The sequence below is a fragment of the Prinia subflava genome, chromosome 6 (genome assembly GCF_021018805.1).
Source record: "Prinia subflava isolate CZ2003 ecotype Zambia chromosome 6, Cam_Psub_1.2, whole genome shotgun sequence".
Taxonomy (NCBI): Eukaryota; Metazoa; Chordata; class Aves; order Passeriformes; family Cisticolidae; genus Prinia; species Prinia subflava.
This window is the reverse complement of record NC_086252.1, coordinates 3,158,307-3,183,538: the sequence shown is the minus strand read 5'-3', so window position 1 is coordinate 3,183,538 and position 25,232 is coordinate 3,158,307. Positions and strand designations below refer to the sequence as shown.

The 25,232-nt window shown below is 41.6% G+C and overlaps 1 protein-coding gene across 1 annotated transcript; it reads left to right on the top strand.

Moving 5' to 3' along the window:
- Positions 1-7,893: 7,893 nt before the first annotated feature.
- On the top strand, positions 7,894-24,917 carry WDR75 (WD repeat domain 75). The gene is made up of 21 exons (XM_063399916.1): positions 7,894-8,047; positions 8,196-8,325; positions 9,304-9,369; positions 9,897-9,990; positions 10,587-10,711; positions 11,041-11,111; positions 11,646-11,762; positions 12,304-12,392; positions 13,228-13,386; positions 13,692-13,751; positions 13,841-13,956; positions 14,423-14,595; positions 15,325-15,488; positions 17,678-17,861; positions 19,350-19,444; positions 19,823-19,918; positions 20,463-20,632; positions 21,214-21,273; positions 22,338-22,481; positions 22,562-22,653; positions 24,554-24,917. The coding sequence occupies exons 1-21, from the start codon at positions 7,962-7,964 to the stop codon at positions 24,756-24,758; spliced, it is 2,496 nt and encodes an 831-aa protein (XP_063255986.1). The 5' UTR covers positions 7,894-7,961; the 3' UTR covers positions 24,759-24,917.
- Positions 24,918-25,232: the final 315 nt, after the last annotated feature.

The following is a 25,232-nucleotide window of genomic DNA, read 5'->3' as shown; positions in this document are numbered from 1 at the left end:
AAGTAGAATTTAGAAGAATAAAGTTTGCTCTCATTTTTACCGTCATGGAGAGTCATGTTGTTATTCCTGTGCCATCCGAAAACCATAACCACAGTGTTATCCTTAGTAGCTCACTGGAGCATTACCTGCCTTCTAAGCCACAAAATCAGACAGTTCAATACTACGAGCTCTCACTTGTCAGGCCCCCCAAGTGCACCATGTGGATCTGGAGCATGCTGTGCCAGCAGAACATGCAGCCTTCAAAAAAAAAATGCTCTAATTAAATCTATACAACATTAGCAACATGAATTATAACAATAATTGCTAAAGGCAACATAAGCCTAAACCCAAAGGAAATCTTTTACTCCACCAACTACCAAGTTCTAGTAAACTTTGGGAAAGGGCATGTAAAGGATATAACAGATGTGCAGACCATTTTAGGAGATCCTTTAGGTAGAATTGGTGTCTGTAGAGTAAGAGTGTTAAGAGCAGACATGAAGCACTGCAATTAAGCAGCCATGTGTGGGTTAGGGAGGACAGAATTTTGAGGGTATAATGCCTAAACCACACTTCACATAACCTGTTACTTGCATGTAAGTAACCCTGACTCTTCAGTGACTGCCTTGATAAGGCACACACAGATGCAGAAAATGCAGATGATGCACAGCTTGTTAAAACCACCATCTGAGACAACTCTCCTTACTTGTACATAAGTTAGGAGATAGTCTCCTGTTAATTTATGCTTGTCAGTTCAATAGGCCTTACAATCCAAAGCTATTCCATTATGACTGACTGTTGTTTCCAACAGTTACAAAGCCCCAGTTCAGAATACATCATAGTTTATGTTGGTTTTCTCCTGTTAGTTAAAGCAGCAGCTTTTACCCAGACTACTAAAAACATTGTGCGTTAAAAGATATCACACAACTCTGAAATAAACAGCACATTTGGACTCACTCTCCCCTTCAAAATCCTTCTTTCAGTAGAAATCATGGTAACAACCATTTGGCAACAAAACAGTTTTCCCTGCTATGAAACTCAATACAACTGTTAAGAAAAAAATCCACTCTACAGCTGCTGCAAGAGAAAAATCCAAACCTTAACAATAGACATTTGGACTTGGTGCTTGGAAATAATTTGGGAAACGAGTTTTACCTCAGTTTGAACACACTTATAAACCAGAGTTCTGTTGGCATTGTTTATCTCAGAGGAGACATGTGAATAGTAAAGGGCACCCACCCTTCAGAATCAGCCCCTTTGTGTTAGACAGATACCACAAATGCCAAGGCATCAGTGCAAAACCCAGGGAAAAAGCAGGGGGTACATTTCTTGTAAGAAATACATGCATCAGAAGAAAAAAAACAAGTAATCCTGCTAGCTGCAGCATCAGATAGGGGAAAGTGGATATTTACTTGACCCATTATATTACATTACTTAGGACACCCACCAGTTCTAAAGTATGACTAACTCTGATCTATGAACCCTTGAGGCTCCTCTCAGAGTTCTCTCCCATTAAAGATAACTACCTCCAGTAAGGAATGTTTTCAAGTTAATTAATGAAACACTGAAGAAAAAAGAAGAGTCTATGGTTGCTCAATGAATTGTGTCTTGAAAAGTAGGGCTATGGTTATCCAGATGAACTAAAGCATAAAATGTACATTGTTTCCATGAGTTGGGAAATTTTGCAATGAGCCTTTTCACAAAGACACTAAAAGCTGCACCAAGATCTCAGTCTCTTAGGCCAGCTTTCAGCCCGTCACTGGGCATGCAATCCAGTGCTGGCCCCTGTTCTTGCTGGCTTCAAGAATGGGACAGGATTCTTAAAAATAGGGTGATTATCAGTAGTAGGGAATTAACACAAGTCAGTTGAGAACAGTAAAGCTTGTATCTCCTGCTTTGCTGTTGGAAACACTTACAGCAAGAGAACATTGTTTACACGAAGTAATGCATGGTTACAGCTGGTTTGTATCACAGGAGAGGCTGTGAACATTTGCTAAACTAGAGGCACAAAGTTTTTAAAAGACTGAGAGTCTCTCCTTTTAAGCCAGAATCTTTTTGTAACTATTGCAGCACTTACCTGCCCTAGCTGAACAAACCTTTGTGTCCCCTGCTACTGGTAAGGGAAAAAAAATCTTTAAAGACATGGGACAGTGGACACTGAACATTCAGCAGCTGCTTGACGTAAATGAGATTGAGACCCATTTTAGCTCTGCTCCCCTTAAACTTTATCTTTGCTTACAAACAGCCACTGCTTAAAGAACAAACCCTTGAAGGAAGACCTCCACATAGAATAAGATATACTTAGACTACGTCTGTCTTTTTATAGCAGTCTTTGCACTGAACAATTTCAGTTCAGAAGGAAATTAGAGATTAAGGTTCTGGTTTGCTCCTCAGATTATCTTTCGAATGCTCAGCATCTGTTTCAGCAGTTATGAATTGCTCCATTTGCATTTTTGTGGAAAGGAAAAGATGTCCAGCAGTAGCCAATGCCTTATTGATAAAGTAACTTAAAGACTTTAAGTGTCACAGCTAATTAGTAAATACTTCTTATAATTTATTTCAGAGCTTCTTTTTATTACCAGAATAGAGGAGAGACACCAGAATACAAAACCAGCATCACACCCTTACACCCAGCTGACATTAATAAGCAGTTAATAGCAATGGGATTTGACTGGCATTGACATGATAGAGGTGTACAAGACATCATCTCTGTTCTTCAATGAGGAAAATGAGCTGTAAAATGCATGTGGATTGACACTGTCTCCACTCTGTCTATTGGGTTAATCTAGAAGAGCCTTGGCACTTGTTTCTCCAGTCGAAACCCTGACTCTCCAGAGACTGCCTTGATGTAAGGCACACACAGATGCAGAAAGCGCAGGTGATGCACAGCTTGTAGAAACCACCATGTGGCACAACACTTACACAGGACCACAGAGAGCTCCCATGGCAAGGCTCAAGAACCATTCACAGCCTGGATACAAAAGCACAGCTGTGCTAGCACGGAGCTCAGCTGGTACCACATCTCCACAAAATGCTCTTTCCAAAGGCAAAGGCACAATCCAATGAATGAAGAAGAGGTGAAGTACATCCATACCACCCCAAGGTGAGCTTCTGCTGTCATTATATGTTACAGTTTTATCTATTCTAACTACTACAAATGGCCAGAAAACAAACTCTTTTTACCACAAAAAAAAAAAAAAAAAAAAAAAAGGAATACATGAAATGGGAAGACATTTCAGTGGAATTCATTGTCAAATTTCATATAGTCAAATGTCAATTTTCATATGAAATATCCATTTTATTTACTGGCAAGACTTCTCACTGTCTCATACCTCCTTACTAGGTAACTGATATCTACTAGCTAACTGATATCTCCTTACCTTAAAATGTTGGTTACAAAAATTCCAAACAGCTCTATCATCAAACTAAATATATTTCAGTAGTTATTGGCCAATCTTTGCAAGGTACTTATAGAACTTGTAAAATCAAACTAGTATGGGATGACATTATAAACAAGAATTTTGTAGTATTAAACACTTTTATGATCTTCAAAAGAAAAAAAGTACTTTTAAAATTAACTATTTAAATTTAACTGAAACTATACTATTTATTCTTTCACAATTTATCAGACACCAAAACATATAGAGGTGAAATTATTTTAAAGACCAACTTCAGAATCACTATCAAGATTCAAATTTCCATGATCAAGTTTGCCTCTACTCATTCTCACCACATGCTTAGTCCCTCTATTTAGAGATGTTTCAAAACAAAACTTCTTTGAAAAATTGTCTGTTTCCATTTGTTTTACCACCACCTGTTGAGCACTGCTAAGGAAACAGAGTGTCACACAGCTGAGTCCCTGCAAGGTGCCGGCCCTCGCTTTGACAGCAGCGGATCCAGTAGAACACCAGTGCGCTCTTTATGGCAAGGCTGGGTCAGAACAGAGCCCCCGAGGGGCACCACGCCTTTGGCGAGCTGCCCTTGTCGGGGGTTCTGGGCTCGGAACACGGAGCTCTTCGTGTTGCAGCCGTTCTTCCAGCACCCTCTAGTGCCGACGGCGGCTTCGACTCGGTACTATAACAGGGACACCGTCTCTCCACAAGCCCAGCCTCCCCTCCCCGCAGAGCTGCTCTGCCAGCTTGAGAACTATTGATGTGCCCTCTGCAGGAGCTCCCCACACCACCACGTGCTCCTGCCGCATACTCCGTCCTCAGGTCTGCCGTGTTAATTTTAATTCCGGCAAATGAGATGTTAATTTGTGTGTACCACAAAGAAAACAGTGTAATTTCCCTTCAACATGCCCTGAACTGAAGTCAACATATGAGTACATTGTCTTGTGTTAAGTTTACTTAGGTAAACTAGTAATCAATTATTGTGGTCAGTCACATCACCACCTAAACTAGGGCATTATTAAATAGGCAGCCTTTCTTATCCCTGATTTCCCAACAGAAGACTTCAAGGTGTGTGTTTCAGAACCCTCTTGTCTCTGCAGCCACAAGCTGGTTGAGAAAGACATGGAATGGAAGACAAAAGCCACTTGAGTCCAACTGTGGAGTTTACAAACAGAACAGATTTTGAGATGTACCAGACCCATGGCCCCATGCTGAAATGCTGGCCAACCAGCATCCCAGTGTGAAAGCAGAGTGCGGGGACAGCAAGGCAGTGATCACAGCTGCCGGGCTCCAGACAGGGATACGGAGCTGGATATTCTACTAAGGAGCAAGGCTGAGATCAAATAGGGTACAGGAAAGTAGGAAACCTGCTGAAAACCAAGTCAAATATAAAATGTAATTAGCATTTCAGCTCAGGTATCTGCCTGTGTTGTACTAGTGACATAATGAACTGCAGTGGTACTGTAATGTACTACCCCCTCCTTAAGGACAGTCATGCTGCTTCCTTGAAGTCCCAACAATGTTTTTTTCTCTTAATCACTCGTATACTCTATTATTTACATGGGATCGCACAAGTGGTGGGACAGTTTAGAAACTTACAGACTAGGCAGAGTACATAAACCTAATTAGTAACACTTGTTTAGAAAGAACTCACCTCTTGGCCTGGAATGATTTCCTTCTAAGTTGGTAATATATTTAAATTTATTCTATTTTTATTTACAACATTTGAAATAGATATCTCAGAACTACAGCTGCATTCTCTCCAACTAGTTTACCTGTAATTACTTACACAATCACGCAGTGAATTCGAAATGCAAACAGATCCTTGGCCAATACTATTTGCTATGATCTATGAACTATTTGCTCAATTCATTGCAATACATTTTTTCAAAAATACACCTTGTACTACTTACAATTACATTCTATTGATTAATTCCTCCTAAATAACCATCAACTGAATACACTAGAATCTTTACTGAATCAAGTCACTACCTTGGGGAAGACAAAAGCAAATTTCTGTAGACATACAAACCTATGAATTTTAGAAATCCATAGGAAATGTAAATTTAAACAAATAAATTAGAAAAACCATATAAAGCCACCACTTTAAACAAATAAAATCAAACAACAGGTTAGATTAGTTTTGCTCCTTATTCCATTGAATACCACAAACCAGATACTTTCAATATCTTCTGCTACCTCAAGTTCTAAAAACTGGTACAGTTAAGTTTTGGTTCTTTATACACCTGTGCACCAAACCACATTTCAAATATAGGTTATGACAGTGTACTAAAAGGCTGAGTGCATCTTAAAAACAAACAGAAAAAAACCCCCAAAACTTTTTTAAAAACACATTGTGTGTGCATTAATTAATAATTCTATATTACAAATATTATAAAATGTTAATTATATTATTATTTCCTAATAAATTTATGTGAACCATTTTAACTTTGAATACAAAAGTCTTTTAAATGCTGCCATAGTCACCCAGTCGAATTCACAGCAATGTTCCATATGTTAGAATAGCACTACTAAAAACTTGGGCAGCATTAGTTGGAACAATGACACAGAGCATCTACAGTTGAAAAAAACTCTGTTGTAATAACTGGCAAGTCATCTCTTGATATTGAAATCACCCTAATTGTGGCTGCATTACTAGGTTTTCTGTTGAAGTTTGGGAAGGAAACTAATTGTGCTGCTGGAAGCAGAGAAAGCCAGTGCTGAAAGCAGTGGCTGTGCTGTGGGGGAGCAGTGCTCTGCACTGGAGCTGGCAGTAAATGGTTTGTTTTATCTCTCTGTGCTCCTGCCCTAGGGTATATATTTGGGGGTAGTCTTGATCTCTACATGGTTCATTGGCTTCAAAGCTCATGGCAGATTCCCTAAAATGATAAAAATAAACGTGCATTACAAAAAACATATGCATTAAGATGCACAAGGTATTTGCCTTTCTCCTTTATCGAGGAGAAGGATGAACATACCAAGTTTCTGTGTTTTAACGAGACTTGACTACAGTTAGTGTAGACCTGGACAAAGAGTCCCACTCACATAATAATATGGATTAAAGGGGCTGTCTTTTCCTAGAGACCTTGCGGTTTTGTTTTTGTTTTCCTCCTAGAGACCCTTTGACAGACCTCTGGCTTTACTCAGTACCAGTGGCTCAGAACTTGGACACGACAAACTGTCCCATACAGGAGAAGCACTAGGTTGCACCTGCCTTTGGGTTCTAAAATATTCACCAGAATGAGAGTGCGACACAGCTGCTAAACCCAACTGCAATTTAGGCAGCACCTGTAAATTCTGCCCTCAGCTCCAGAGAGAGTGCACTGGTTAATTGTCAAAGCATCTGAGACTGGCAGCCAGGTTTCTGGGCGCACTGTGCTCTCACACCCATCCCCAGTTTGCTATGACAATACTCCACACGGTGTGTGCTACTGTCCCTGCGCAATCCTCAATTAACCTCCGAACTAGGATTCAGTCAGCAGGGAAGAAAAGGACGTAGTTTACAGCAGGATGATTACAATTACTGCCTCATAAGGCACCTGTCCCTGTTGTAGTCTGTGAAGGGCGACTGTTTAAAAATGAATTGCAAGCATACCAGAGATACCTTCAATGGCGTAAACAGCCGCCAGAACTGCACAGCTGTGCAAGAGCTGCAATTGCTATTCCGAAGCGGCAGACACCATAAATCACGGTGCACTCCAGACATTCGCATTGCTTCTGACAGCGGTTTTCCTCCAGATACGAGAACACGATGTGCTCAGTAACTCAGCAAACCCACAGCTCGTCCAAGTCGGCGAACAAGGGGGGTTTTAGCAAAGCTTACCCATCGTTCGTTTCCTCCGTTCAGCATTTCTGCCCATTTAAACAAGGGAGTTAACTCGTTTTCCTCCTCAGACAGGAGCAATTCCAGCCCTAGGCAGAAAACTCGCCCTGGCAGCCAGTGCCACACGCTGAGGCCAGGAGGGACCCGAGTGCCCGCGGGCGGTGACAGCGGCACAGCCCCTCAGGGGCCAGCCCAGCCCTGCTCAGCGCTCCCGCCGCCCTTCATCCTGGGACTGGCCGGGGAGAGCGGCCGGGGGAGGTTTCACACCAAAACCCTGGTGGTGGGCACGGGCAGCATCCCCGCAGGCTCCACAGCTCTCCGCACTCACCGGCGCTCCCAGGAGCGTTCGGCAGGGGCACTAATGGAGGGCGGAGCGCCCCTGCACAAACTACCTGGCAGGAGCCTGTGGCCAGGTGAGGGGCGTGCTCTGCTCCCAGGAAACCGACGGGAGGACACAGTCTGAAGCTGTGCCAGCGGAGGTTCAGGTTGGACAGTAAGGAGAATTTCTGCACAGGAAGAGTGGTTGGAAGGGTCTGCCCAGGGAGGTGGCGGAGTCACCGTCCCTGGCGGTGTTTGGGACAGTCTGGACGCGGCACGGGATGTCACGCTGCGGGTGATGCCCGGGGTGGCCTTGGCGCCGTTCCCCTCCTGCGCCGCTCCAGTGTCTCCGTGAGGGGGCGCGCGCGCAGCCCGCCCGCGGCGCGCGGCGGCGGCGGGGCCAATCAGCGCGGGGCGGGGCGGGGCCGGCGCGCGGGTGGCGGCGGGACAAGATGGTGGCGCCGGGCTCGCTCCGCGTGGTGCGGTGCGGGGGCAGCGCCCTGCGCGGCGCCAGGGCCGTGTTCTCCGCCGACTCCAAGCAAGTGGGGCGGGAGCCGGGGCTGCCGCGCTCGGGGGGTGCTCCGGAGCTCCGAGCGGGGCTCTGCCCGCCAGTGTCCCCGCGGCCTGCGGCTGCCGCGGGGCGCCCGGGACCCTTCGGCCGGGCTAACGGCGTTTCCCCCCTGCAGGTACCTGCTGTGCGCCTCGGGGGACTTCGTGAAGGTGTACAGCGTGAGCACCGAGGAGATCCTGCGGCTCATGGGCGGCCACGCCGACCTGGTGACCGGCATCCAGCTCAACCCACACAACCACATGCAGGTTTGCGGGGGAGGTCTGGCTGGGGTGGCCGGGGGTGCCCCTGGCCCTTAGGTGCCACCGCGGGGGCTGTCCCGGGGCCGGCCGGAGGTCGGGACGGGGCTGGGACTGATCAGGGCATCCTCGAGCTGATGTTTCGCTGAAATCTGACAAGCGGGGTGGCGATGTGCCAGTTTCCTACAAACATAAACGTGAGATGTCATGTGGATCGCACTGCTGAATGAATGACAACAAAACGGAAATACAGCAAAATTTCCTCTTCTTTGATTGAAAGGGTAAAAGAAGCGTGTGAGAAAATCAGAAATACTGTGGTTGGTGTTCTGTATCTGCTGATGCAGATGTGACTAAATCCCTTTAACTTGCCCAGTGGCTCCCTCTGCTCCTGGTCTGCCCTCCCTGCTCCTGGTCTGCCCTCCCTGCTCCTGCTCTGCCCTCCCTGCTCCTGCTCTGCCCTCCCTGCTCCTGCTCTGCCCTCCCTGCTCCTGCTCTGCCCTCCCTGCTCCTGCTCTGCCCTCCCTGCTCCTGCTCTGCCCTCCCTGCTCCTGCTCTGCCCTCCCTGCTCCTGCTCTGCCCTCCCTGCTCCTGCTCTGCCCTCCCTGCTCCTGCTCTGCCCTCCCTGCTCCTGCTCTGCCCTCCCTGCTCCTGCTCTGCCCTCCCTGCTCCTGGTCTCCTTGGGCTTTTTTGGTGTCTGGATATAAACAGGAGTTTTTTACCCAGAGGAACTGATCTGCATATTAGCTGTGCAGAATTAGATGTTCACACGGCGAGTATCTATGCATTCACTCTTGGTGACAATGTACATTTTGAACTTGAGTAATAGTGTTGTGTTTGCACTTTATTTGAAGGCTGCACAGAGCTGCTCTCTGTCCTGTGTTTTTTATGATTCAGGCACCTGGAATCACAGTTGTGATTGTATGTAGAATCTGGCTTTGATAAATTGCTATTACTTACATAGTTGTTTTTGGTTTTTTTTTTCTTCAGCTCTATTCTTCCTCTCTTGATGGCACCATTAAGCTCTGGGACTTCATGGATGGGATTCTTATTAAAGTATGTTGAGTGATTTCTGTTGAGAACATGTCAAAAACTAGATAGGTGTTTGTATTAACAACCTAAACCTGATTTAATTATGGCAGTAATAGAATGTGTGATGGTGATGCAGATCATTTTGGGGAAGAAGATGGGACATGTACTGACATACTGACTTTTCTATCTACTGCGGTTTGGGATACACCAATAGGAATTGATCCCATGGCTTGAAAATGTGGGCTGCTTACTCTTGCTCACATTTTCTGCTGAATGCCCACATCTGGGTGTGCCTTCTGCTTTGCATTAGGGATAAGGTGTCTTGAGGCTTTTCAATAAATCCAATGTCTCATATTTTATTAGTACTATTGTAAAATTTGTATTAGTCCTTCAGAGAGTAAAGGTGTATTTGTCTTAAAACGGAGATTTTTAATTAATATACTACCTTATTTTAAAGGTAGTGTATTAATTAACATTTGTGTGTTAGTCTTATTTTAAAGACAAACACACAAATGTAGTAATTATTGGTTTCCTTCTCTTTTTTTCTTCAGACTTTCACTGTAGGATCCAAACTTCTGGCACTGTACACACTTGCTTGTGCTGAGGACTCGGTGTTTGTTGTCATTCCAAAGAAGGGTGAACGAGGTACAGTACAAGTAGCATCATCCATGTCACCTCAGTCATTCTGTGTCTGTGCTACTGTCCCAGCAGTGAGCAGTGTGCTGCCACAATGGGCTTTAATATGTTAATTGTGAAATATTTTTTAAATCCTGTGGTGGATGTCTGTAGTCCTGCATTTTGTGCCTCTTTCATTCTCATTCTGTGACATTTATCATTCCAGTACTTGTCTAGAAGAGTGCTTGTCTTTGCTTTTGAATCATGCACTGCACGGATGTGGTCTCAGAGATGCAGTTCATCTTTGAGCAGTGCTCACCAGGGCATGGGTTGTACCACTGAAGTTGGGTGTGAGTGCTGGAGATGATTCTCCCACCGTAGGCAGCACTGCCATAAATGGACTTGTCCTATTCACAGCATGCCTAGGTATTTTTAATGGGATTTTGTCTGCAATAAATACGGCTCGGCCTTACTGTGTACTATAATGAATGTATTGCTACTTCAGAGCAAGAGCAAATACTGGGCAGCTTCCCTTGGATTCTGCTTACACTTGCACTGATCCCCACTGCCTGGTCCTCGTTCTTCAGCACTGCTGTTGGTTTTAGACAGATTTTTTCTTTGGTCAGATTCGTACCAGCTGGTCTCACTTAAGCTGACAAAAGGAGCAGGTCAGGATCTGGAAGGCAAGGAGCTCTCAGTGGTTCTGGATGGTGTGAGTGCATCAATGAAGCACATTGCGTTTGGAAGAGAAGTATGTTCACCTTTGGGTTGTTTTCTTCTCTGGGGTGTTGGTTGGGTGGGGTTTTTTTCCTCTCAAATGAACTCTATGCTGTTTAGACCTTTATACAAAGCACAGCAGTACTGAAACAAAACTGAGAGTAAATGAATCAGTGTAAGAACTATGCTTTCTTTAATATTAAAAAAACAAAAAAGAAACTTTGACACTTAGAATGGGAAAGTATTTTCTTAACACCCCCTTATATGTTGTCTCCAGTGTAAAGTACTTTGTAGTGAAGTGTGCTTGATCTTTTCTTGTGTGAAAACATAATGTGTATGTCCTAAATGGCTTTACTTTAATAGGGTGCATATGTGGTATCAGTGAAGGATGTGACTCTCCAAGTTTATTTTTTCAAACGGAAACTGTTGAACAGGTAAGAATGAGAATGAAAATTGATGTTGGTTCAGTCTGATATATCTTAAATGTTTTTAACTCGTGATGTGTGCACACATGATCTTGCATTTGGTTTTCTGCTGGAGGGGATGTAGTCACTGTATAAGAAGCTTCCTGTAGAAGGGAACAGTGAGCAGATCAGTGGCAGTGGTACCTTACCTTTGCAGTTCAGGAATGTATTTTTTTTTAGTTAAAGACTTAAGTTGATGCTGACCTGAAACAAGTGACAGTTTGGGCAGGGCCCAGGCAGCAGGAGGGAAGCAGGAGAAAAGGAAAGAGGGAGAGAAAGACAGAAGCAAAAACCCAGCTTGATTGAAGATGAAGAATTAAGGAAATCAAGAGGAAAATAAGTCTCTCACTATTTTTTGAGAGTGCATGCAACCATAACAACTTGAAAATGTTTAATTTTGCTAATCAGAATTATTTTTATGTGCACTAGCTGATCCTTTTGAAGATTTTTTTTTTGAGAAAAACCAACCTCTTACAATTAAAGTTCCTTTCTTAACTTTTGAAGGTTTTCTTTAAGTACAATGAAGACAAAAGGAGGAGACAATCACTTCAGCTGTGTCGTGTGCCATCCTACAGAGGATTGCATTGCAACTGGCCATGCTGATGGGAAGATTCGCCTCTGGTATGTGCATTTTGGTTAACTGGTTATGCTATCCCATAAACTCCTCTGACTGTAGGAATTGAGTCAAACCTGAGCAAAGCAGTCTAATTTGTCCTTAGCATTGCCATTTTCACAAGTCAGAGTGAGCAGGGGACCTACAGTGCTGACAGTGTACATGACAAGTGGAAAAAATGCCTGTGTTAAATTATGCTCCATTGAATCTAAACTGAGGTATAAAAGGTAATGCTAGAGCAGCTGAAATAACTCTTCATGGGCAAGTAGAGTCCTAAGGAGAGCACACCAGTGGAGTACATGATTAAAAATGTTACATGGTTAAGTTGCTTCCAGGACTGAGTTGCTCAGTTACATCTAAGATGTGAGGTGTGGACCAGGAGGGTTTTGAAAATACATAGTGTGGTTCCTTCCCTCCTGCCTGACTTGAGTGTAGGATAAACTAGTCTAGAAGTTAGAGGACAGGATGATGTCATTGATTCAATTCAGTATTTCCTTTTGTTTACTCTGTTGTTGAGAGTAAAGAATTGTTTTGGTCCTCCCCACACAGGAGGAATTTCCACCACAGGAAAGAGTACACATATTCCACACTGCACTGGCATCATGATATTGTCATGGATCTGGCTTTTTCTGTGGAGGGTGAGTAAAAGAAAAATAAAAACCAAAACAAAGCAATAAAAAAAACCCTACCAAAAAACCCAAAAAAATCTCCATTGAACAAAGAAAACCTTCTCAAATTTGAAGTGTTGCAGCAGACAAGGGAGAATCTCTAGAAGCTTCAAGTCTGTCCCCTTACTAACAAGCTAATTTCTAGAATTTTAAGTATATCCAGGAAGCATCTGAAATAAAAATGAAAGGAGTTGTTACATTTTTTTATATGCATTTTGATTGGCATTTATAATGTCAGATATCTGCCTTTTATGGTAGAAAGAAAAATCTAACCCCTTTTCTCTCCTCCATCGCCTCCACTCTTCCTCCCTTCTGTTTCTTTAATAATACTGATGAATTCTTGCCAGTTTTACTTGCATCCAAATAAAACCAGCCAGTCTTGTCTGAGCTCAAACCTGCTGTCAGAAGTCCTACACTTTTATCTAAATTGTGTGATCTGAACTACTCTCCTTAAGGTATTTGCTACTGCAAAGTACTTCTCACAGAAATAGAACAATTCAGCCATATCCTAACACAAGTACCCAGCTGATTCAGAAAGTGATGGGATCTACTACTCTCAAAGCATTGCTTAAATTTCACTGTAGACACAAATTCTTGTTACTTAGTCAAAGTTTCTCTAGCAATTTATCAGGGGATAATGAGAAGCACGTCTGTGTGTATTGCCCAGGCATGATATAATTGTTTACTTGTGACAGTTTAAAAAGTTGTGAGAAACTCACATCTGTCTGTCATTGTAAAGATACAGGCTGCTGATTTTATTTCTTTTTAAGCAAAACCTTTTAACTGTATTTTTTTGCTGGAAAAGGGACCAGGTTGCTGAGTGGTGGAGTTGAATCTGTTCTAGTCCAGTGGCACGGTGAATCTTCGTGCCAGAAGGATTTCCTGCCTCGTTTGGGGTCTCCTATCGAGTGCATCTCCATGTCCTCTGACGGCGCTCTCTGCTGCACCCTGCACACAGACAACAGTAAGCCAAAACACAGCCAAGTGTCACTTCAGTGGAAATGCAGATCTGTGTGGGCTTTATTTTGTTGATTTTGGATGAATTAACTAAGAACTACAAAAAATTTCATTAGTGAGCTGAAAAAACAGATGCTTGTTCTTTTGCTCTTTGATCAGTTCTGTGAATTTGCCTGGTGCCTGCTGTAACTTGGCTTTCCAGCTTGGTGTCATAAACTGAGAAAAGATACATTTACCGTACAGATCATCACAGTCTCTTTCCCACCATGAGATGTGTGCACTTTGCAAGACTTGGTCTGATTTCTCTTTCAGGAATTACAATAATCAACAGCAACCTAAGGTTTTCCAGAAGTATTCAAGGGCTAATCAAAAGTAAGTGCAGTAAAATTCATCTTCCACTTAGAGAGTGGAATGTGTCACTTGGTAGCTTTGGTCATTTGTCACCTGATTTTTGTTTTCAGGTAGGGATATCAAGACTGGCCTCGTGGTTGATCCTAGAACCAAAGCTTTGGTCCTGAATGGAGAGCCAGGCCACTTGCAGTTCTATTCCCTCCAGAGTGATCAACAGTTGTTCAGTGTAAGTTGGATGGACTTGTACCAAAACTTTAATTTACTCAGTGAAGTAACTTGTGCATCAGAATTTTTGAAGACTTAACATGGCAAATGGGAAAAAAAAAATTACAGCTATCCCACAAGGCTGCATTCCAGGCTGAGATTTTCTTGGCTTTATCTATAACGTCCCTTGCTAAGCAAATCTAAACACTGATACTGAAAAAAGTACTTTAAAACAGTGTGCTGTCCTGTTAAATGTTAAAAGTTTGTGGGTAAAACACCTTCAAATTATTTTTCATTCTTTCCTATACTTCGCTTCATTGTGGAATGCACATGCCCTAATTCTGCTTTCCCCATATGTTGCTGTACTTCTTTGTGCCACAGCCCAGTCAGGTCTGACTGGAGCCCTCAGAGCATCCTTTCTCCGTGGTTTCATGGTACCTCTTGCAGCTCCACCTGAATTTTAAACCCCCTGTGGCCTTGCTTTGCAGCTGGACATCGTGCAGCGCCAGTACATCCACGAGGCGGGCCTGAAGCAGTCGGACCTGGTGAAGGTCGCGTTCAGCGCTCGGGGCACCTGGCTGGCCACCGTGGAGGAGAGTGAGGAAGTGACTGACCCCGAGCTGCAGCTCAAGCTCTGGTTCTACCATGAGGAAGCACAAAGGTAATGATAACAGCTGGCCTAACAGCTGGCAGGCACACAAATCCCTGCACAGACGTTGTCTTGCAAAGGCAGAGTTTTTCCAGATCTGGGGAGTTTCTGTGCACTCTACGGCATCTGCAGCAGAGCTCAGAGTTGCACTGAATACACGTAGGGAATAATTGCTCTGGGTCTATTTTACTTACAGTAATCAGAGTCTGTTGTAACCATGGGACTTGAATTGACATATTTTCTTGGTATTAAAAATCATGGACCTGACAGAATGGGTCTGTAGCTTATACAGTTTTCCCACTTCTGTGTAATCCACCATTAATTGGTGAGTCCTTCTCCAGAAGGTGCAGAAGATTATCATTTTATTGTTGGTCTTTGTCTTTAGCTAACATATGCATCTGTTAAAAAAATTACATTTGGACTACGAGTTGTTATTTTCTTAAAGAAACAAGGCAAAAGAAAGCTACTACACAGATCAACTACATGACTGATTTCTAGGTACTGGAAGACTGCTCAGGGTCAGGCTGAGTATTTGAGAGCTGCTTGCCTAGTGATAATTCTTGGTGCTGGGCTACTGTAAGCCATTAGGGAAACCTGATCTGTTAATACCATTTAGCTGTCTTAATCAGAAATTCATTTGATTGCTCTTCTCCCTGCCCATTCCAGAATCAACTTGAACTGAAGTCTTCCCCAAGTTCCACATTAAATAGAGTGGCAAGCTTCTGTTTTCTTTTCCTATAGCTTTCAGCTGAACACCAGAATAAACACACCCCATGACAACCACATCACAGACATGTGCTTTCGTGACATGGATGAACTGGGAGATGACTCTCTCATACTGGTAACAACTGGCAGAGACTGTGTGTTTAAAGTTTGGGTGATGGTAGAAGACATTGATCCAGAAGGTAAGCGTGGCTAAAATACAACTTACTCTTACTTGCACCTTGTAACATAGATCCATAAGAATAATCTGAGTTGGAAAGGACCTACAGTGACATTTGAAGTCATGCTGTAGAAATTAGGATCCTACTTTCATTTGCTTAGTCCCCTGCATTGATCTGCCTCTGCTGCTGCATGAAGTAGTGTGTTCTCCTGAACCTCCTGTGATGGAGTTCTGCTGTAGTTCCACAGTATTAGTTGGGTGTGGAGGTTCCTGAAATAGCCTAAGAGCTTGGCAAGCTGCTGCAGAAGGAAATGGCAGCCTGTGCTCATTCGTTAAGGAGCTGTTGGTGATAATGATTTTTCCATGCTGAGAAAATGGATTTTTGTCAGTCCTGGGTTGGCTTTTCATTTGAGTCTCCTGCGCAAAGGAGCAAGATACAGAAATGTGTTACTCTGTTTGAGCTGACTTTGCAATGCTACAGATCCACCACTTCAGAGTTCATTTCTTTAGCAAGCTTCCTTTCCTTTAGGTATTTGAACATCACAGAATGGGTATTTAGGTAATCACAGAATGGGTATTTAGGTAATCACAGAATGGGTATTTAGGTATTTCTGAGATACTTTTAATAACCAAATTTAGCCTCTTGAAAGACATGCTGGTGTTCACTTCTTTCAAACAGACCATCTGTGTATGTTTATTGAGTGTTCTGTATGCCTTTGGACAGGAAATACAAAAGATTTCCAACATATTAATGTCCTTTTACTTAAATGTTATTACAGTGTCAGGCACACCTAAGTGAAGTGGCACTTTCCTGCTGCTTGGATGTCTTGTCATTTCATGTTCCTAAGCAGCTGTGATAGTGGTCCTGCTGAACTGCCTGCAGTTTAGTAATCTGTTTGTCTTTTCACAGGCCGGTGAGAACATGTTCAAAAGTACTTTTGAGCTCCCAGGGTTTCCACTTGGCAAATTTTGCCAAACTTTCTCTTTCCAAGCTCCTCAGCTGCGGCTGCTGATGAGAAGACAGACAAAACCTTGTGTTGTTTTACTGTATTAATAGTAACCCCCTCAATGGTATCTGAAAAAGAGTGTTTGGTTTTGCTTTTTTTCATAAATTATTCCGAGGCTAAATCATAACTTAATGAGCAGATACTTTGATCTTGAGTATAGTGTCAGTTGGGGATGAAACTTAATTTTGTTTTTTTGTCCTTTCACAAAATAGTTTTGTTTGTGCTTACTGGCCTCATCAGGGTGTTTGTAGTTCAAGTGACTACAGGGTTCTGTTTCGTGGCCTATGTGAAAGTACCAATTAGTGGTGACTGCTGGGTGCATTTGCCCAGTGGGGCACAGTAGGAATGCCCACGCAGAAAGGTTTGACAATGCTGTGCCTTCTCTGCAGCAAATACTAGTTTACCAAGGAGCTCCTCACTTGAGTCGGCTCTGGTATGTGTTAAATGCAGCAGGTCTCCTGCCGGGCCCCTAGATGGTGCCATGCAGCTGGGAGTACACAATGGTTTCAGGGTGGTTTTTTTTGTTTGGTTGGTTTTTTTTAACAGGCAGGTCTTTTAATCATCAACTTAGCTATTATATAAAGGTGTCTTAGCATAGGGTGATTTTTCCCTTTTTTCCTCATCCCACTCAAATGTTTCAAAAGCATGCTGTAGGAATTATTTTATACTGGGAAATGTATGTTAATGTGGTAAGTACATCACTTCACTCCAGTTTATTTTCTGGTAACTATTGACAGTGAGGGTGGTGTCCTAGCAAAATGCAGTGTTATATGAGCCAACACAAGGAAGCATGCCGGTGGGTCACTTGGTGATCCTCAAATCTTCTGAACCATGAGCTTTTTGGACTCAAATGCACGCTGTGGTGAGATTTTGAGTAATGCTCGTGTGTTCTTGCTAGAGCTACAATAGAACAATTTTTCAGAACAATAAAACAATAACCTCTGCCTCTTTAAGAGCACAGTTAATGGAGTTGGCAAACTAAGCATGACTGTTGTACCATGTCAGTCTCAAGGTTCACTGTTGAAATGCAAAACTGAGGAGAAATGAAAACCTTACCAGCTGTTTCTCCAATTACAGACTTTGTGTACTCTTCAAAAATTGTGAAAGAAAACTGCCTTGCTCTTGAGCCTATATTGCAATAATAATTGAATTCTTCTTTCTTCATGTATAGACTTGAATTAACTGGCTTGTTCATTCAACACAGAACACCAGAGTGTGAGCTGGAGCTGTGACTTTGTAGGCAGCTACCACAACTACCAAGCTACAAACTGCTGCTTCTCAGAGGATGGCTCTTTGCTTGCTGTTAGCTTTGAAGAAACTGTCACTGTGTGGGATTCACTTACTTGGGATCTTAAGTGCACGTTTTGCCATCCACCTGGAAATATAAGGTATGTTTTTCATCTGCTCTTTTATGACTTGTTTGAACTTTCAAAAAAGAATCAATTCATAGCAGTCCTAGACCTCGTATACGTTCATAAACATATACACATAAACTTTGAATTTCTCAGTCCTAAATTCATATATAAAAAAGACTAAAATGTCTTTTAGGTGGTTGGTTAAAAATACTGTTAAAAATAAGATTGAGCATTGCAGTTCCTTCTTACTTGCTTATGTCTCCTGCCCCTCCCATCCTTAAATCTCTGTCATGGAGCACACAAGTAGTGTATTGATAGCCCTTCCCTTTTCCCCATTAATCCAGGGGTGAATCAAAGTCTTGGAAAAGTGTAAATACAAGAAGTTGGTTCTCTATCCATGTATGCATACATGCAAATGGAAATTATATCAATAAGCCATAAAGGCATTATGGTTTATTATATAAACCATAATGCCTTTATGGTTTATTGATATAATTATATCAATAATGCCTTTAATGCCTTTATATAACCTTATCTGTATTATGAAATACATATCTTGATCCTCTCTAAGCTCTGTTTGAAAATCCATGTTTTCCTGGCAGACTATCCCAGCAATGCTCCATTGTATGCTGTCATGATAAAAGACACCAACATTGTATGGTCACAATATTTTAAAGACCCTTGACACAAAGTATACAGAGGTTTCTCCCTTCCATGTGTTGTGTGTATGTTTGTAAGCTTTTCTTTTGTGTGATGAAGTGTGTTTTATATTGGTTGTCTAAGATAAGAATTGAGAAATGTTATTCTGAAACTGGTGTGCAGGAAAATTGTAGGAGGCACGTGAGCCACTGGCTTGGTGCAGTGGCAAGCTTTTCCCGGGCCAGCTGTCTCCTCTTACAATCTTTACTATTTTTTATATTGAAAGGAAATAAATTACTCTAGGAATATAATGGATTACTGTGTTACTTGCATAATTTCCAAGAGCTATGCTTGAATATACAAATTCTGTCCCTTACTAGCTTTTTTGAAAGTCTTTTATCATGAGAAGTCATAAGACTGTTCTGTTTTTCGCAAACAAGAGACTGAGAAATTAAATCACATGCTTTTTTCAACTGGAGCAGTTTATGATAACCCTTGTTCAACTACTCTCATTCTAGTTTATAAATAATAGTAGGGCTTCTTTAAACATTAAATTATTTTCCCATCCCAATGTGAACACTTACAATTATGTATGGATCTAATTTATATAAGAGTTTTAAATCCCTCCTCTCTACTGGAATGCTGTAGAAAAACATGTAATCTTTACATATTTATGCATACTTTAAATCATCAGACTTATCAGATAGTTTGTGGGGAGTTTCATGCCACTAGAGGTGAATGCAAAAAGCAAACTTTGGATTTATATATTAAAACTAAATCATAACTGAATGGTTTTTGTGACTTGTGAGTAATTGCTACATATAGAGAAACAAAGATGAACTCTGAAGGTGACTAATTTGTTTTGACTTTTTACTTCTGTAGGAAAATCTGCTTTGGGAGACTAACATGTTCCAAATACCTTATTGGTGCCACTGATTACGGCTTTCTGTGTTGCTGGAACCTGCTCACTTGTGCATGTAAGATCAGCTTGAATGTGTGCTAGAGTAATTTAATACTTGAAATTACTGTGAAACCTTGAAATAATTCTAGTTCCACTCCAGATTTACACACTACAAAATGCCCTGTGGAAGTGGGATGACTTCCATACTTAGGATAGTATCCTGTCCATGTGCATGTGCTTTGTGCGTGCAGAATAATTTCAAGTTAGGTGAACGACAGCCCAGTGTAGGTAGTGTTTCTTACACTTGAGTAGGAGTTGGTACCATTTGTGTGTTTTTATTCACCAGGGAGTGAGTGGAGCTGCCTCTTCCAGCAGCTAAGGCCCTGTGTGTTGTTTGTTTGACCTTTTGTTTGGCTCCTTTTCACCTCTGGCTCTTTCTGTGCTTGCTTTTCAGTGGAGTGGAGTGCCCACCTCAACGTTGTAGTTCTGCAACCTGATCCCCTTTCTGAACATATTGCTGCAGTCTCATGGCTCTCCAAAGAGTCCAGCTGTAAGTACAAAGCCTTCTTTGACCAGTCATAATCAGCAGAATTTAAAACTGGGGAAGTACAATTTCTAGAAAAGGTTTTCTTAGAATTCAGACCATGAAAGCTGCAAGAGGGATTTCAGTGTGTACTTGCACCTGTGGAAACAGCCATATCTGACAGCAGCATTCAAATAAAGTGTGTTACATTTTCTTCCAGCAGTTAGTTTCAGGCACGGGATGTATCTCAAGATAAACCATGCTTTCTGGGTGAGGGTCTCAAATGTCCTTGACCCTTTTTGTAAATACAGAACTGCAGCTACATTTTAGAGCTCTGACATTAAGAAAACTCCTTCTGCAGAAATGTTAATTACCAAGTATGTCATCTGGACTGGAGTATTATGAAAGGTCCTTTCTATTCCTGAGTAAAATTATGCAGTTATATTCCTGTAAACTGGTGCTTGGAGACAATCCTGTCCAGCCTTCCTGGCTGTGATATTCAGGGCTTTGACAGCTGGCCAGGAGCATAAGAATTTCCTGATTTAAAGAGAAGATATTCTTGGTTTTGCAGTGTTTGTGTTTAAACCAAATGAGCCACGGCCAATCTACATCCAGAGAAATCTTTGTAAAGAAAAGATCCTGCTTGCTGCCTTTGTTCCAAGGGATGAACCTGAAATGATAAGCTCAGAAAAATACCTTTGGCTAAGAAAATCCCAACTGTTTTTTCTTACGGATACACAAGTAAGGAATAGTAATTGGTAGGTGGTTCCTGGGGAAAAACTGTTTTCTTTAAAATGGATTGATCTGAATTTAGAGCTCTGCTTATGAGCGCAGGAGTTCCTTTTTTCAATGTCAAGTCATTGTAAGCTGTGCTTTATTGAAAGCTTTCAACTGCCAAAACAGTGTAAGCTCAAAATTATTTCCTGGTTTTCTACTATGAACAGTTTATGCTGCCTCATTGATACAAGACACTTGATAACTTGGGAATATTGCCTATGCTGTTTAACTTAAGCAAGCACCTAGAAGCTGTATGAATTGTTGCTGATTATTTAAATGTTCCATGTTATATTCAGCTTCCCTGTAATTTCTGTATTGGGGGGGTGGGGTTTTTTATTTGTTTTCCCAAAAAGTCCCTGGAACCTCTAGGTTCATTGTTGCTTCTCTTAAGTTTCTTTGCAAAATAGAGAGGAAGAGATGGTTTTGCCTCTTCTGCTTGGCTGATAAAAGCTCTTGGGCCAGTTGGAAGCTTCTGTAGGTGAGGTATGGAAATATGGAAAGCAGTTTCTCATCTGATAACTGTGCTACATCCTTCTGTATTTTAGGAGCTAATGACACTTAGCACAAAGTCTCTGGAAGAAAGGCTCACGCCATCAAGCAAACAGGTACCTCTCATAGAAGTTCTGACTCAGATGGACAGAGCAGTTCAAAACTCTGATGGTGGTCATTTTGTCATATTGAAATTTCCTTTTGTCATGAAAATGCACACCAGATCCTTACCTGGAGTCAGAGGCACTTAGCAGAAGGGACAGTAATCTGGGTTTGCTTATATTTTGTCAAGAAGGGCTGTTTGTAAAAATATTTTTAAAACTATCAGTAAGCTACTCTCCATTTCCCCTGGGGGAAAAAAAGAACTTTACTACAGGTTACATAAATGAAGCAAAATGTTTGAGTAAGTTCTTTCCCTATCTTGGTTTCTGTAACACTTGGAGCTTTGAGTGTGGTCTGAACTGTGCTTTCTAATGGGGATGAACAGTTGTCAGTCAGTTGTGACTTACAAGTGAGAAGGAGTTCCAGAACTGCATTCCAATATGTATTTCTGTGGAGAGGTAGTCTGGGAATTTGGTTCTTTGTTTTATTTAAATTCATGTTGAACAAGTGTTTCATTCTCACTGAAACAGCAGCATTTGATTGATTTGGTTGGTTTGATAAGATAGATCAAAGTTAGTGTCTTTCTAATGCAGAATGCTGTGGCAATGTGAGCATAAGCAATCAATTTCTTTGGAGGGTGGGAAAATAATTTGGTGTTCAGATTAATGTATATTGATACAGGAAAATGCCAGAAGTCAAGGCGCCATGTTTTGATTGCCATGACAGAACTGAATCTCTCTGCAGATGACGCTGGAGTATAAATGATCTTTAGATTCTAAGTGGAATCAGAAAACCCCATCCTTTGGTTTTCTGGCACTTGCACCACCTTCCATACTTGGAGTTAATAGGTAGATCAGTAAATTAAAATCTGGTGTTCTTGGGTTCAGATTCTGGAGAGTTTTGCAACCCTCTGTGCAGGGTTCTCTGCAGACACCTGACAGAGAATGAGTACAAAGAACCACATAGCTCAGTTGAGTTAAATTTGAGTGTAGACTTTTCTAACCTGGCTTTATTCTGAATTTGGTAACTTAAAAGAAGATAGCTTTGTGACACTGAAATTCTATTGTATTTTTTCAAGCTGGCAGTAGAAGAAAGTATTCCTGTGACACCATTTAGTTTGCTGTTGGGAAAGCACAGACATCAGCAAGCTCAGGAGGATATAGACCTTGGAAAACCAGTTGTTCATAATAAGCAGGAGCAAGCTTCACCTGCTGTCAAAGAGGTAGGAGTAATTACAGTAAATGTACGAGCAAAATCACGACAAACAAAATCTTTCATAAAGCTTCTGTTTTATCTTTGCAGCTTTTGCACACTCCAGCACACGTTTTGCCATCTGCCTCCTTCCTCTGCACTATATTTATTAACTCACTGCTCATCTCCAAAGAGAGCAAAAGGTAAGAAAACTTCAAGAGCTCTCCTTAGTTATCAGAGTTATTTTAAATTATGTATGTCTTTGTTCAGAGTGTAAAAGCAGTTTTCCAACCTCCTTTATCTATTCAGTAAGTTAGTAGAATACTTCAGTGTGGTAATGGTCTGGCTGTTTAGTGTACTGGCTCTTTTGTTGCTGTTATTTTTGCATAACATGCTTATACACAAAATGGTGCCTTTTACACTCAGATGTTCTCTGTGAACTTAATTTTATTCCAGGGATTTAATGGCTTTTTAGTGCTATTTTTGGTTAAATATTAGATTCTCAACTTTATTTGAAATTACTGTGATGTGCTGCATAATTTTTTGGTTTCAGTTTCTAGATACACCAGGAAGTTAAAAGCTTGATCTTAAGAATTTGTTTAGAACTCGAATGTCATTTCTAATTAAGCTACAAAATAGAAGTGTATACTGTAAGCACATCTAAGTTTGGCTTACAGTGCATTAATTCCAATTAATTGGAGTAGTTTGATAGGTACTTAAAATTGTAGCTTTCTCCTTTGGGATCAATATATGCTGCTAAAAAGGAATGCAGGCACAGGGATTATGGCAGTAGTCTTACACTGGGATTAATATCTTGACACTTAAACCAGTTCAACAGTTGCATTTTTGTGTAATCAATTCTTTAAAGTGTTTCACTGAACTCTGCCAGGCAGGGATGAAAAGCTGTCCTTGGAATGAGGTGTTGGTGTGGATTTGCTGGACGGGTGAGCAGGTGGTTCACAGGGCCAGAGTTTCCCCAGAAACGACCACAGCTCCTGAGTGTGCTCTGGGCTCTGCCACAGCAGCAGTGTCCTGGCTTCTGCCACCTTGTGCTGGCCCCTGCTGCGAGATCTCTGACTGCATGGCACAACAAAACATCCACAAAACACTGACAGAAATCGAACACATGGGAACTTGCATCTAGTTTCAGGCCTGGAGATTGTGAGAGTTCGGTGACCTGTGTAAATATTTGCACTTGCAGAGCTTGTACTTTGACAGTGGGGATTACTGTGGCTGTGCATTTAAAGCTACATGGAAGGGCATGCAGCACTGGGCCCCTGAAGATGGACCACAATTTATCACTGTATAGTGTATCTATGATACAGTGGATATATTATGAACATTAAATGCTTCTGTTTTCCTTGGCACTGTGATATTACTGTGTGCTTCTCCACTTAGATTTTTTGAGTGATAAATAGTTTGTATTAGAACTAATGATTTTTAGAAGACCAGTACTGTTTTGCCATGCAGTTCACTCTTAATAGATCTGGAATATTTATACAAGACACTTGAATTAATACAATTAATTAGTGCATTTTAAATCATAGCAGTTCGATATAATTTGTTGAAATTGTGCTGTTTACTTCAGCACAGGCTTAAAACTCCTGAACTCAAAAGGGAACAGCCACTTTAAACACCTCTCTATGATTAGAGAAAAAAAAACAACCAAAGGGGTTTTTCTTTCCTAGTAATGTTCTAGGCATTGTACCCGTTTTTTAAGACCAAGTGACCTTTTCCGGATTTGAAAAAGAATGGTCATCTTGAAGACTGTCTCATCTACCAATATATCCAATGTTTCTGATCCAATGTTTACACTGCAGTGGTGTAACATTTGTCATAATGCTGACCTGCCTGCTCTGCAGTTATGTTCTGTATTTCGAGAAAGAAAACTATTTTAGGTTTATTTAGAGGAGAGCTATTTGAAAAATAGCTTGAAATTGAGACAGCAAGAGAAGTATAGTAGTTTTAAGGTAGATTGAAATGAAAAAAACAGGATATATATAAAATCTTGTTTACTTAGTTGTTTGCATGATAACTTCTCCCCTATAGTACTGTAGTATGTGAGAGTAACTATTAATTGGGTTGTTTCCAACCATCTTCCAGTGCTGAAGAAGTTGCTGATGAAGTAGAAATGGAAAGTGAAAAAGCAGATGATGATTCAGATGAGGAAGATGTCACAGCAACAGAACAAGAAGATACAGGCCATATGGAATTATTAGGAGAGATAACATGTAAACCGTCTAAATCCCAGGAAAAAGAGCTACGAAAAATAAGAAAAATGGACTACAGTTGGATATCAGCCTTCTAAAGAGACATCTTAATTTTTTTATACTGCAAGTTGAAGCTTTGTGGATTAAATATTCTTGGAAAAAAAATTTTGAGGTCCTCTGGCCAAAAATTTTCTAGCAGCTTCTCTTTCCAAAAGAATGCAGAACTAGGGGGAGGGATTAAAGTTTTGAAAAGCTGATTCTGCTGTTAGTTTGTTACTGATTCTCTGTCACCTTAGAAAATACTTAACCTGGTTTGGGGGTTCCCCCTGCCCTTGCAAGTATATTTAAAAGGCTAATAGCAAAACTGAGTTCATGATGTGACTTGTGATCAGTTTGCAATGTGACAGCTCAGCTGCTGCAGATCTGAGTAACCCACTGAGGCTGGGTTACTGCAGCCAAAGCAGAGCAGCAGCAAATGCCTTTGGCTGGTGACAGAGCTCAACTCAAGGTGTGGCAGGGGAAATCAGGGTTGTTCTTGGTGCTCTGTACAGGTAAGTAACAAGTCTCCTCCC

Excerpts from the sequence above, each read along its gene's own strand:
- WDR75 (XM_063399916.1), top strand. The coding sequence starts at position 7,962 with ATGGTGGCGCCGGGCTCGCTCCGCGTGGTGCGGTGCGGGGGCAGCGCC. Across the intron at positions 11,112-11,645 it reads AAACGGAAACTGTTGAACAG|GTTTTCTTTAAGTACAATGA; the intron begins GTAAGAATGAGA and ends TAACTTTTGAAG. Across the intron at positions 13,957-14,422 it reads GTGATCAACAGTTGTTCAGT|CTGGACATCGTGCAGCGCCA; the intron begins GTAAGTTGGATG and ends CTTGCTTTGCAG.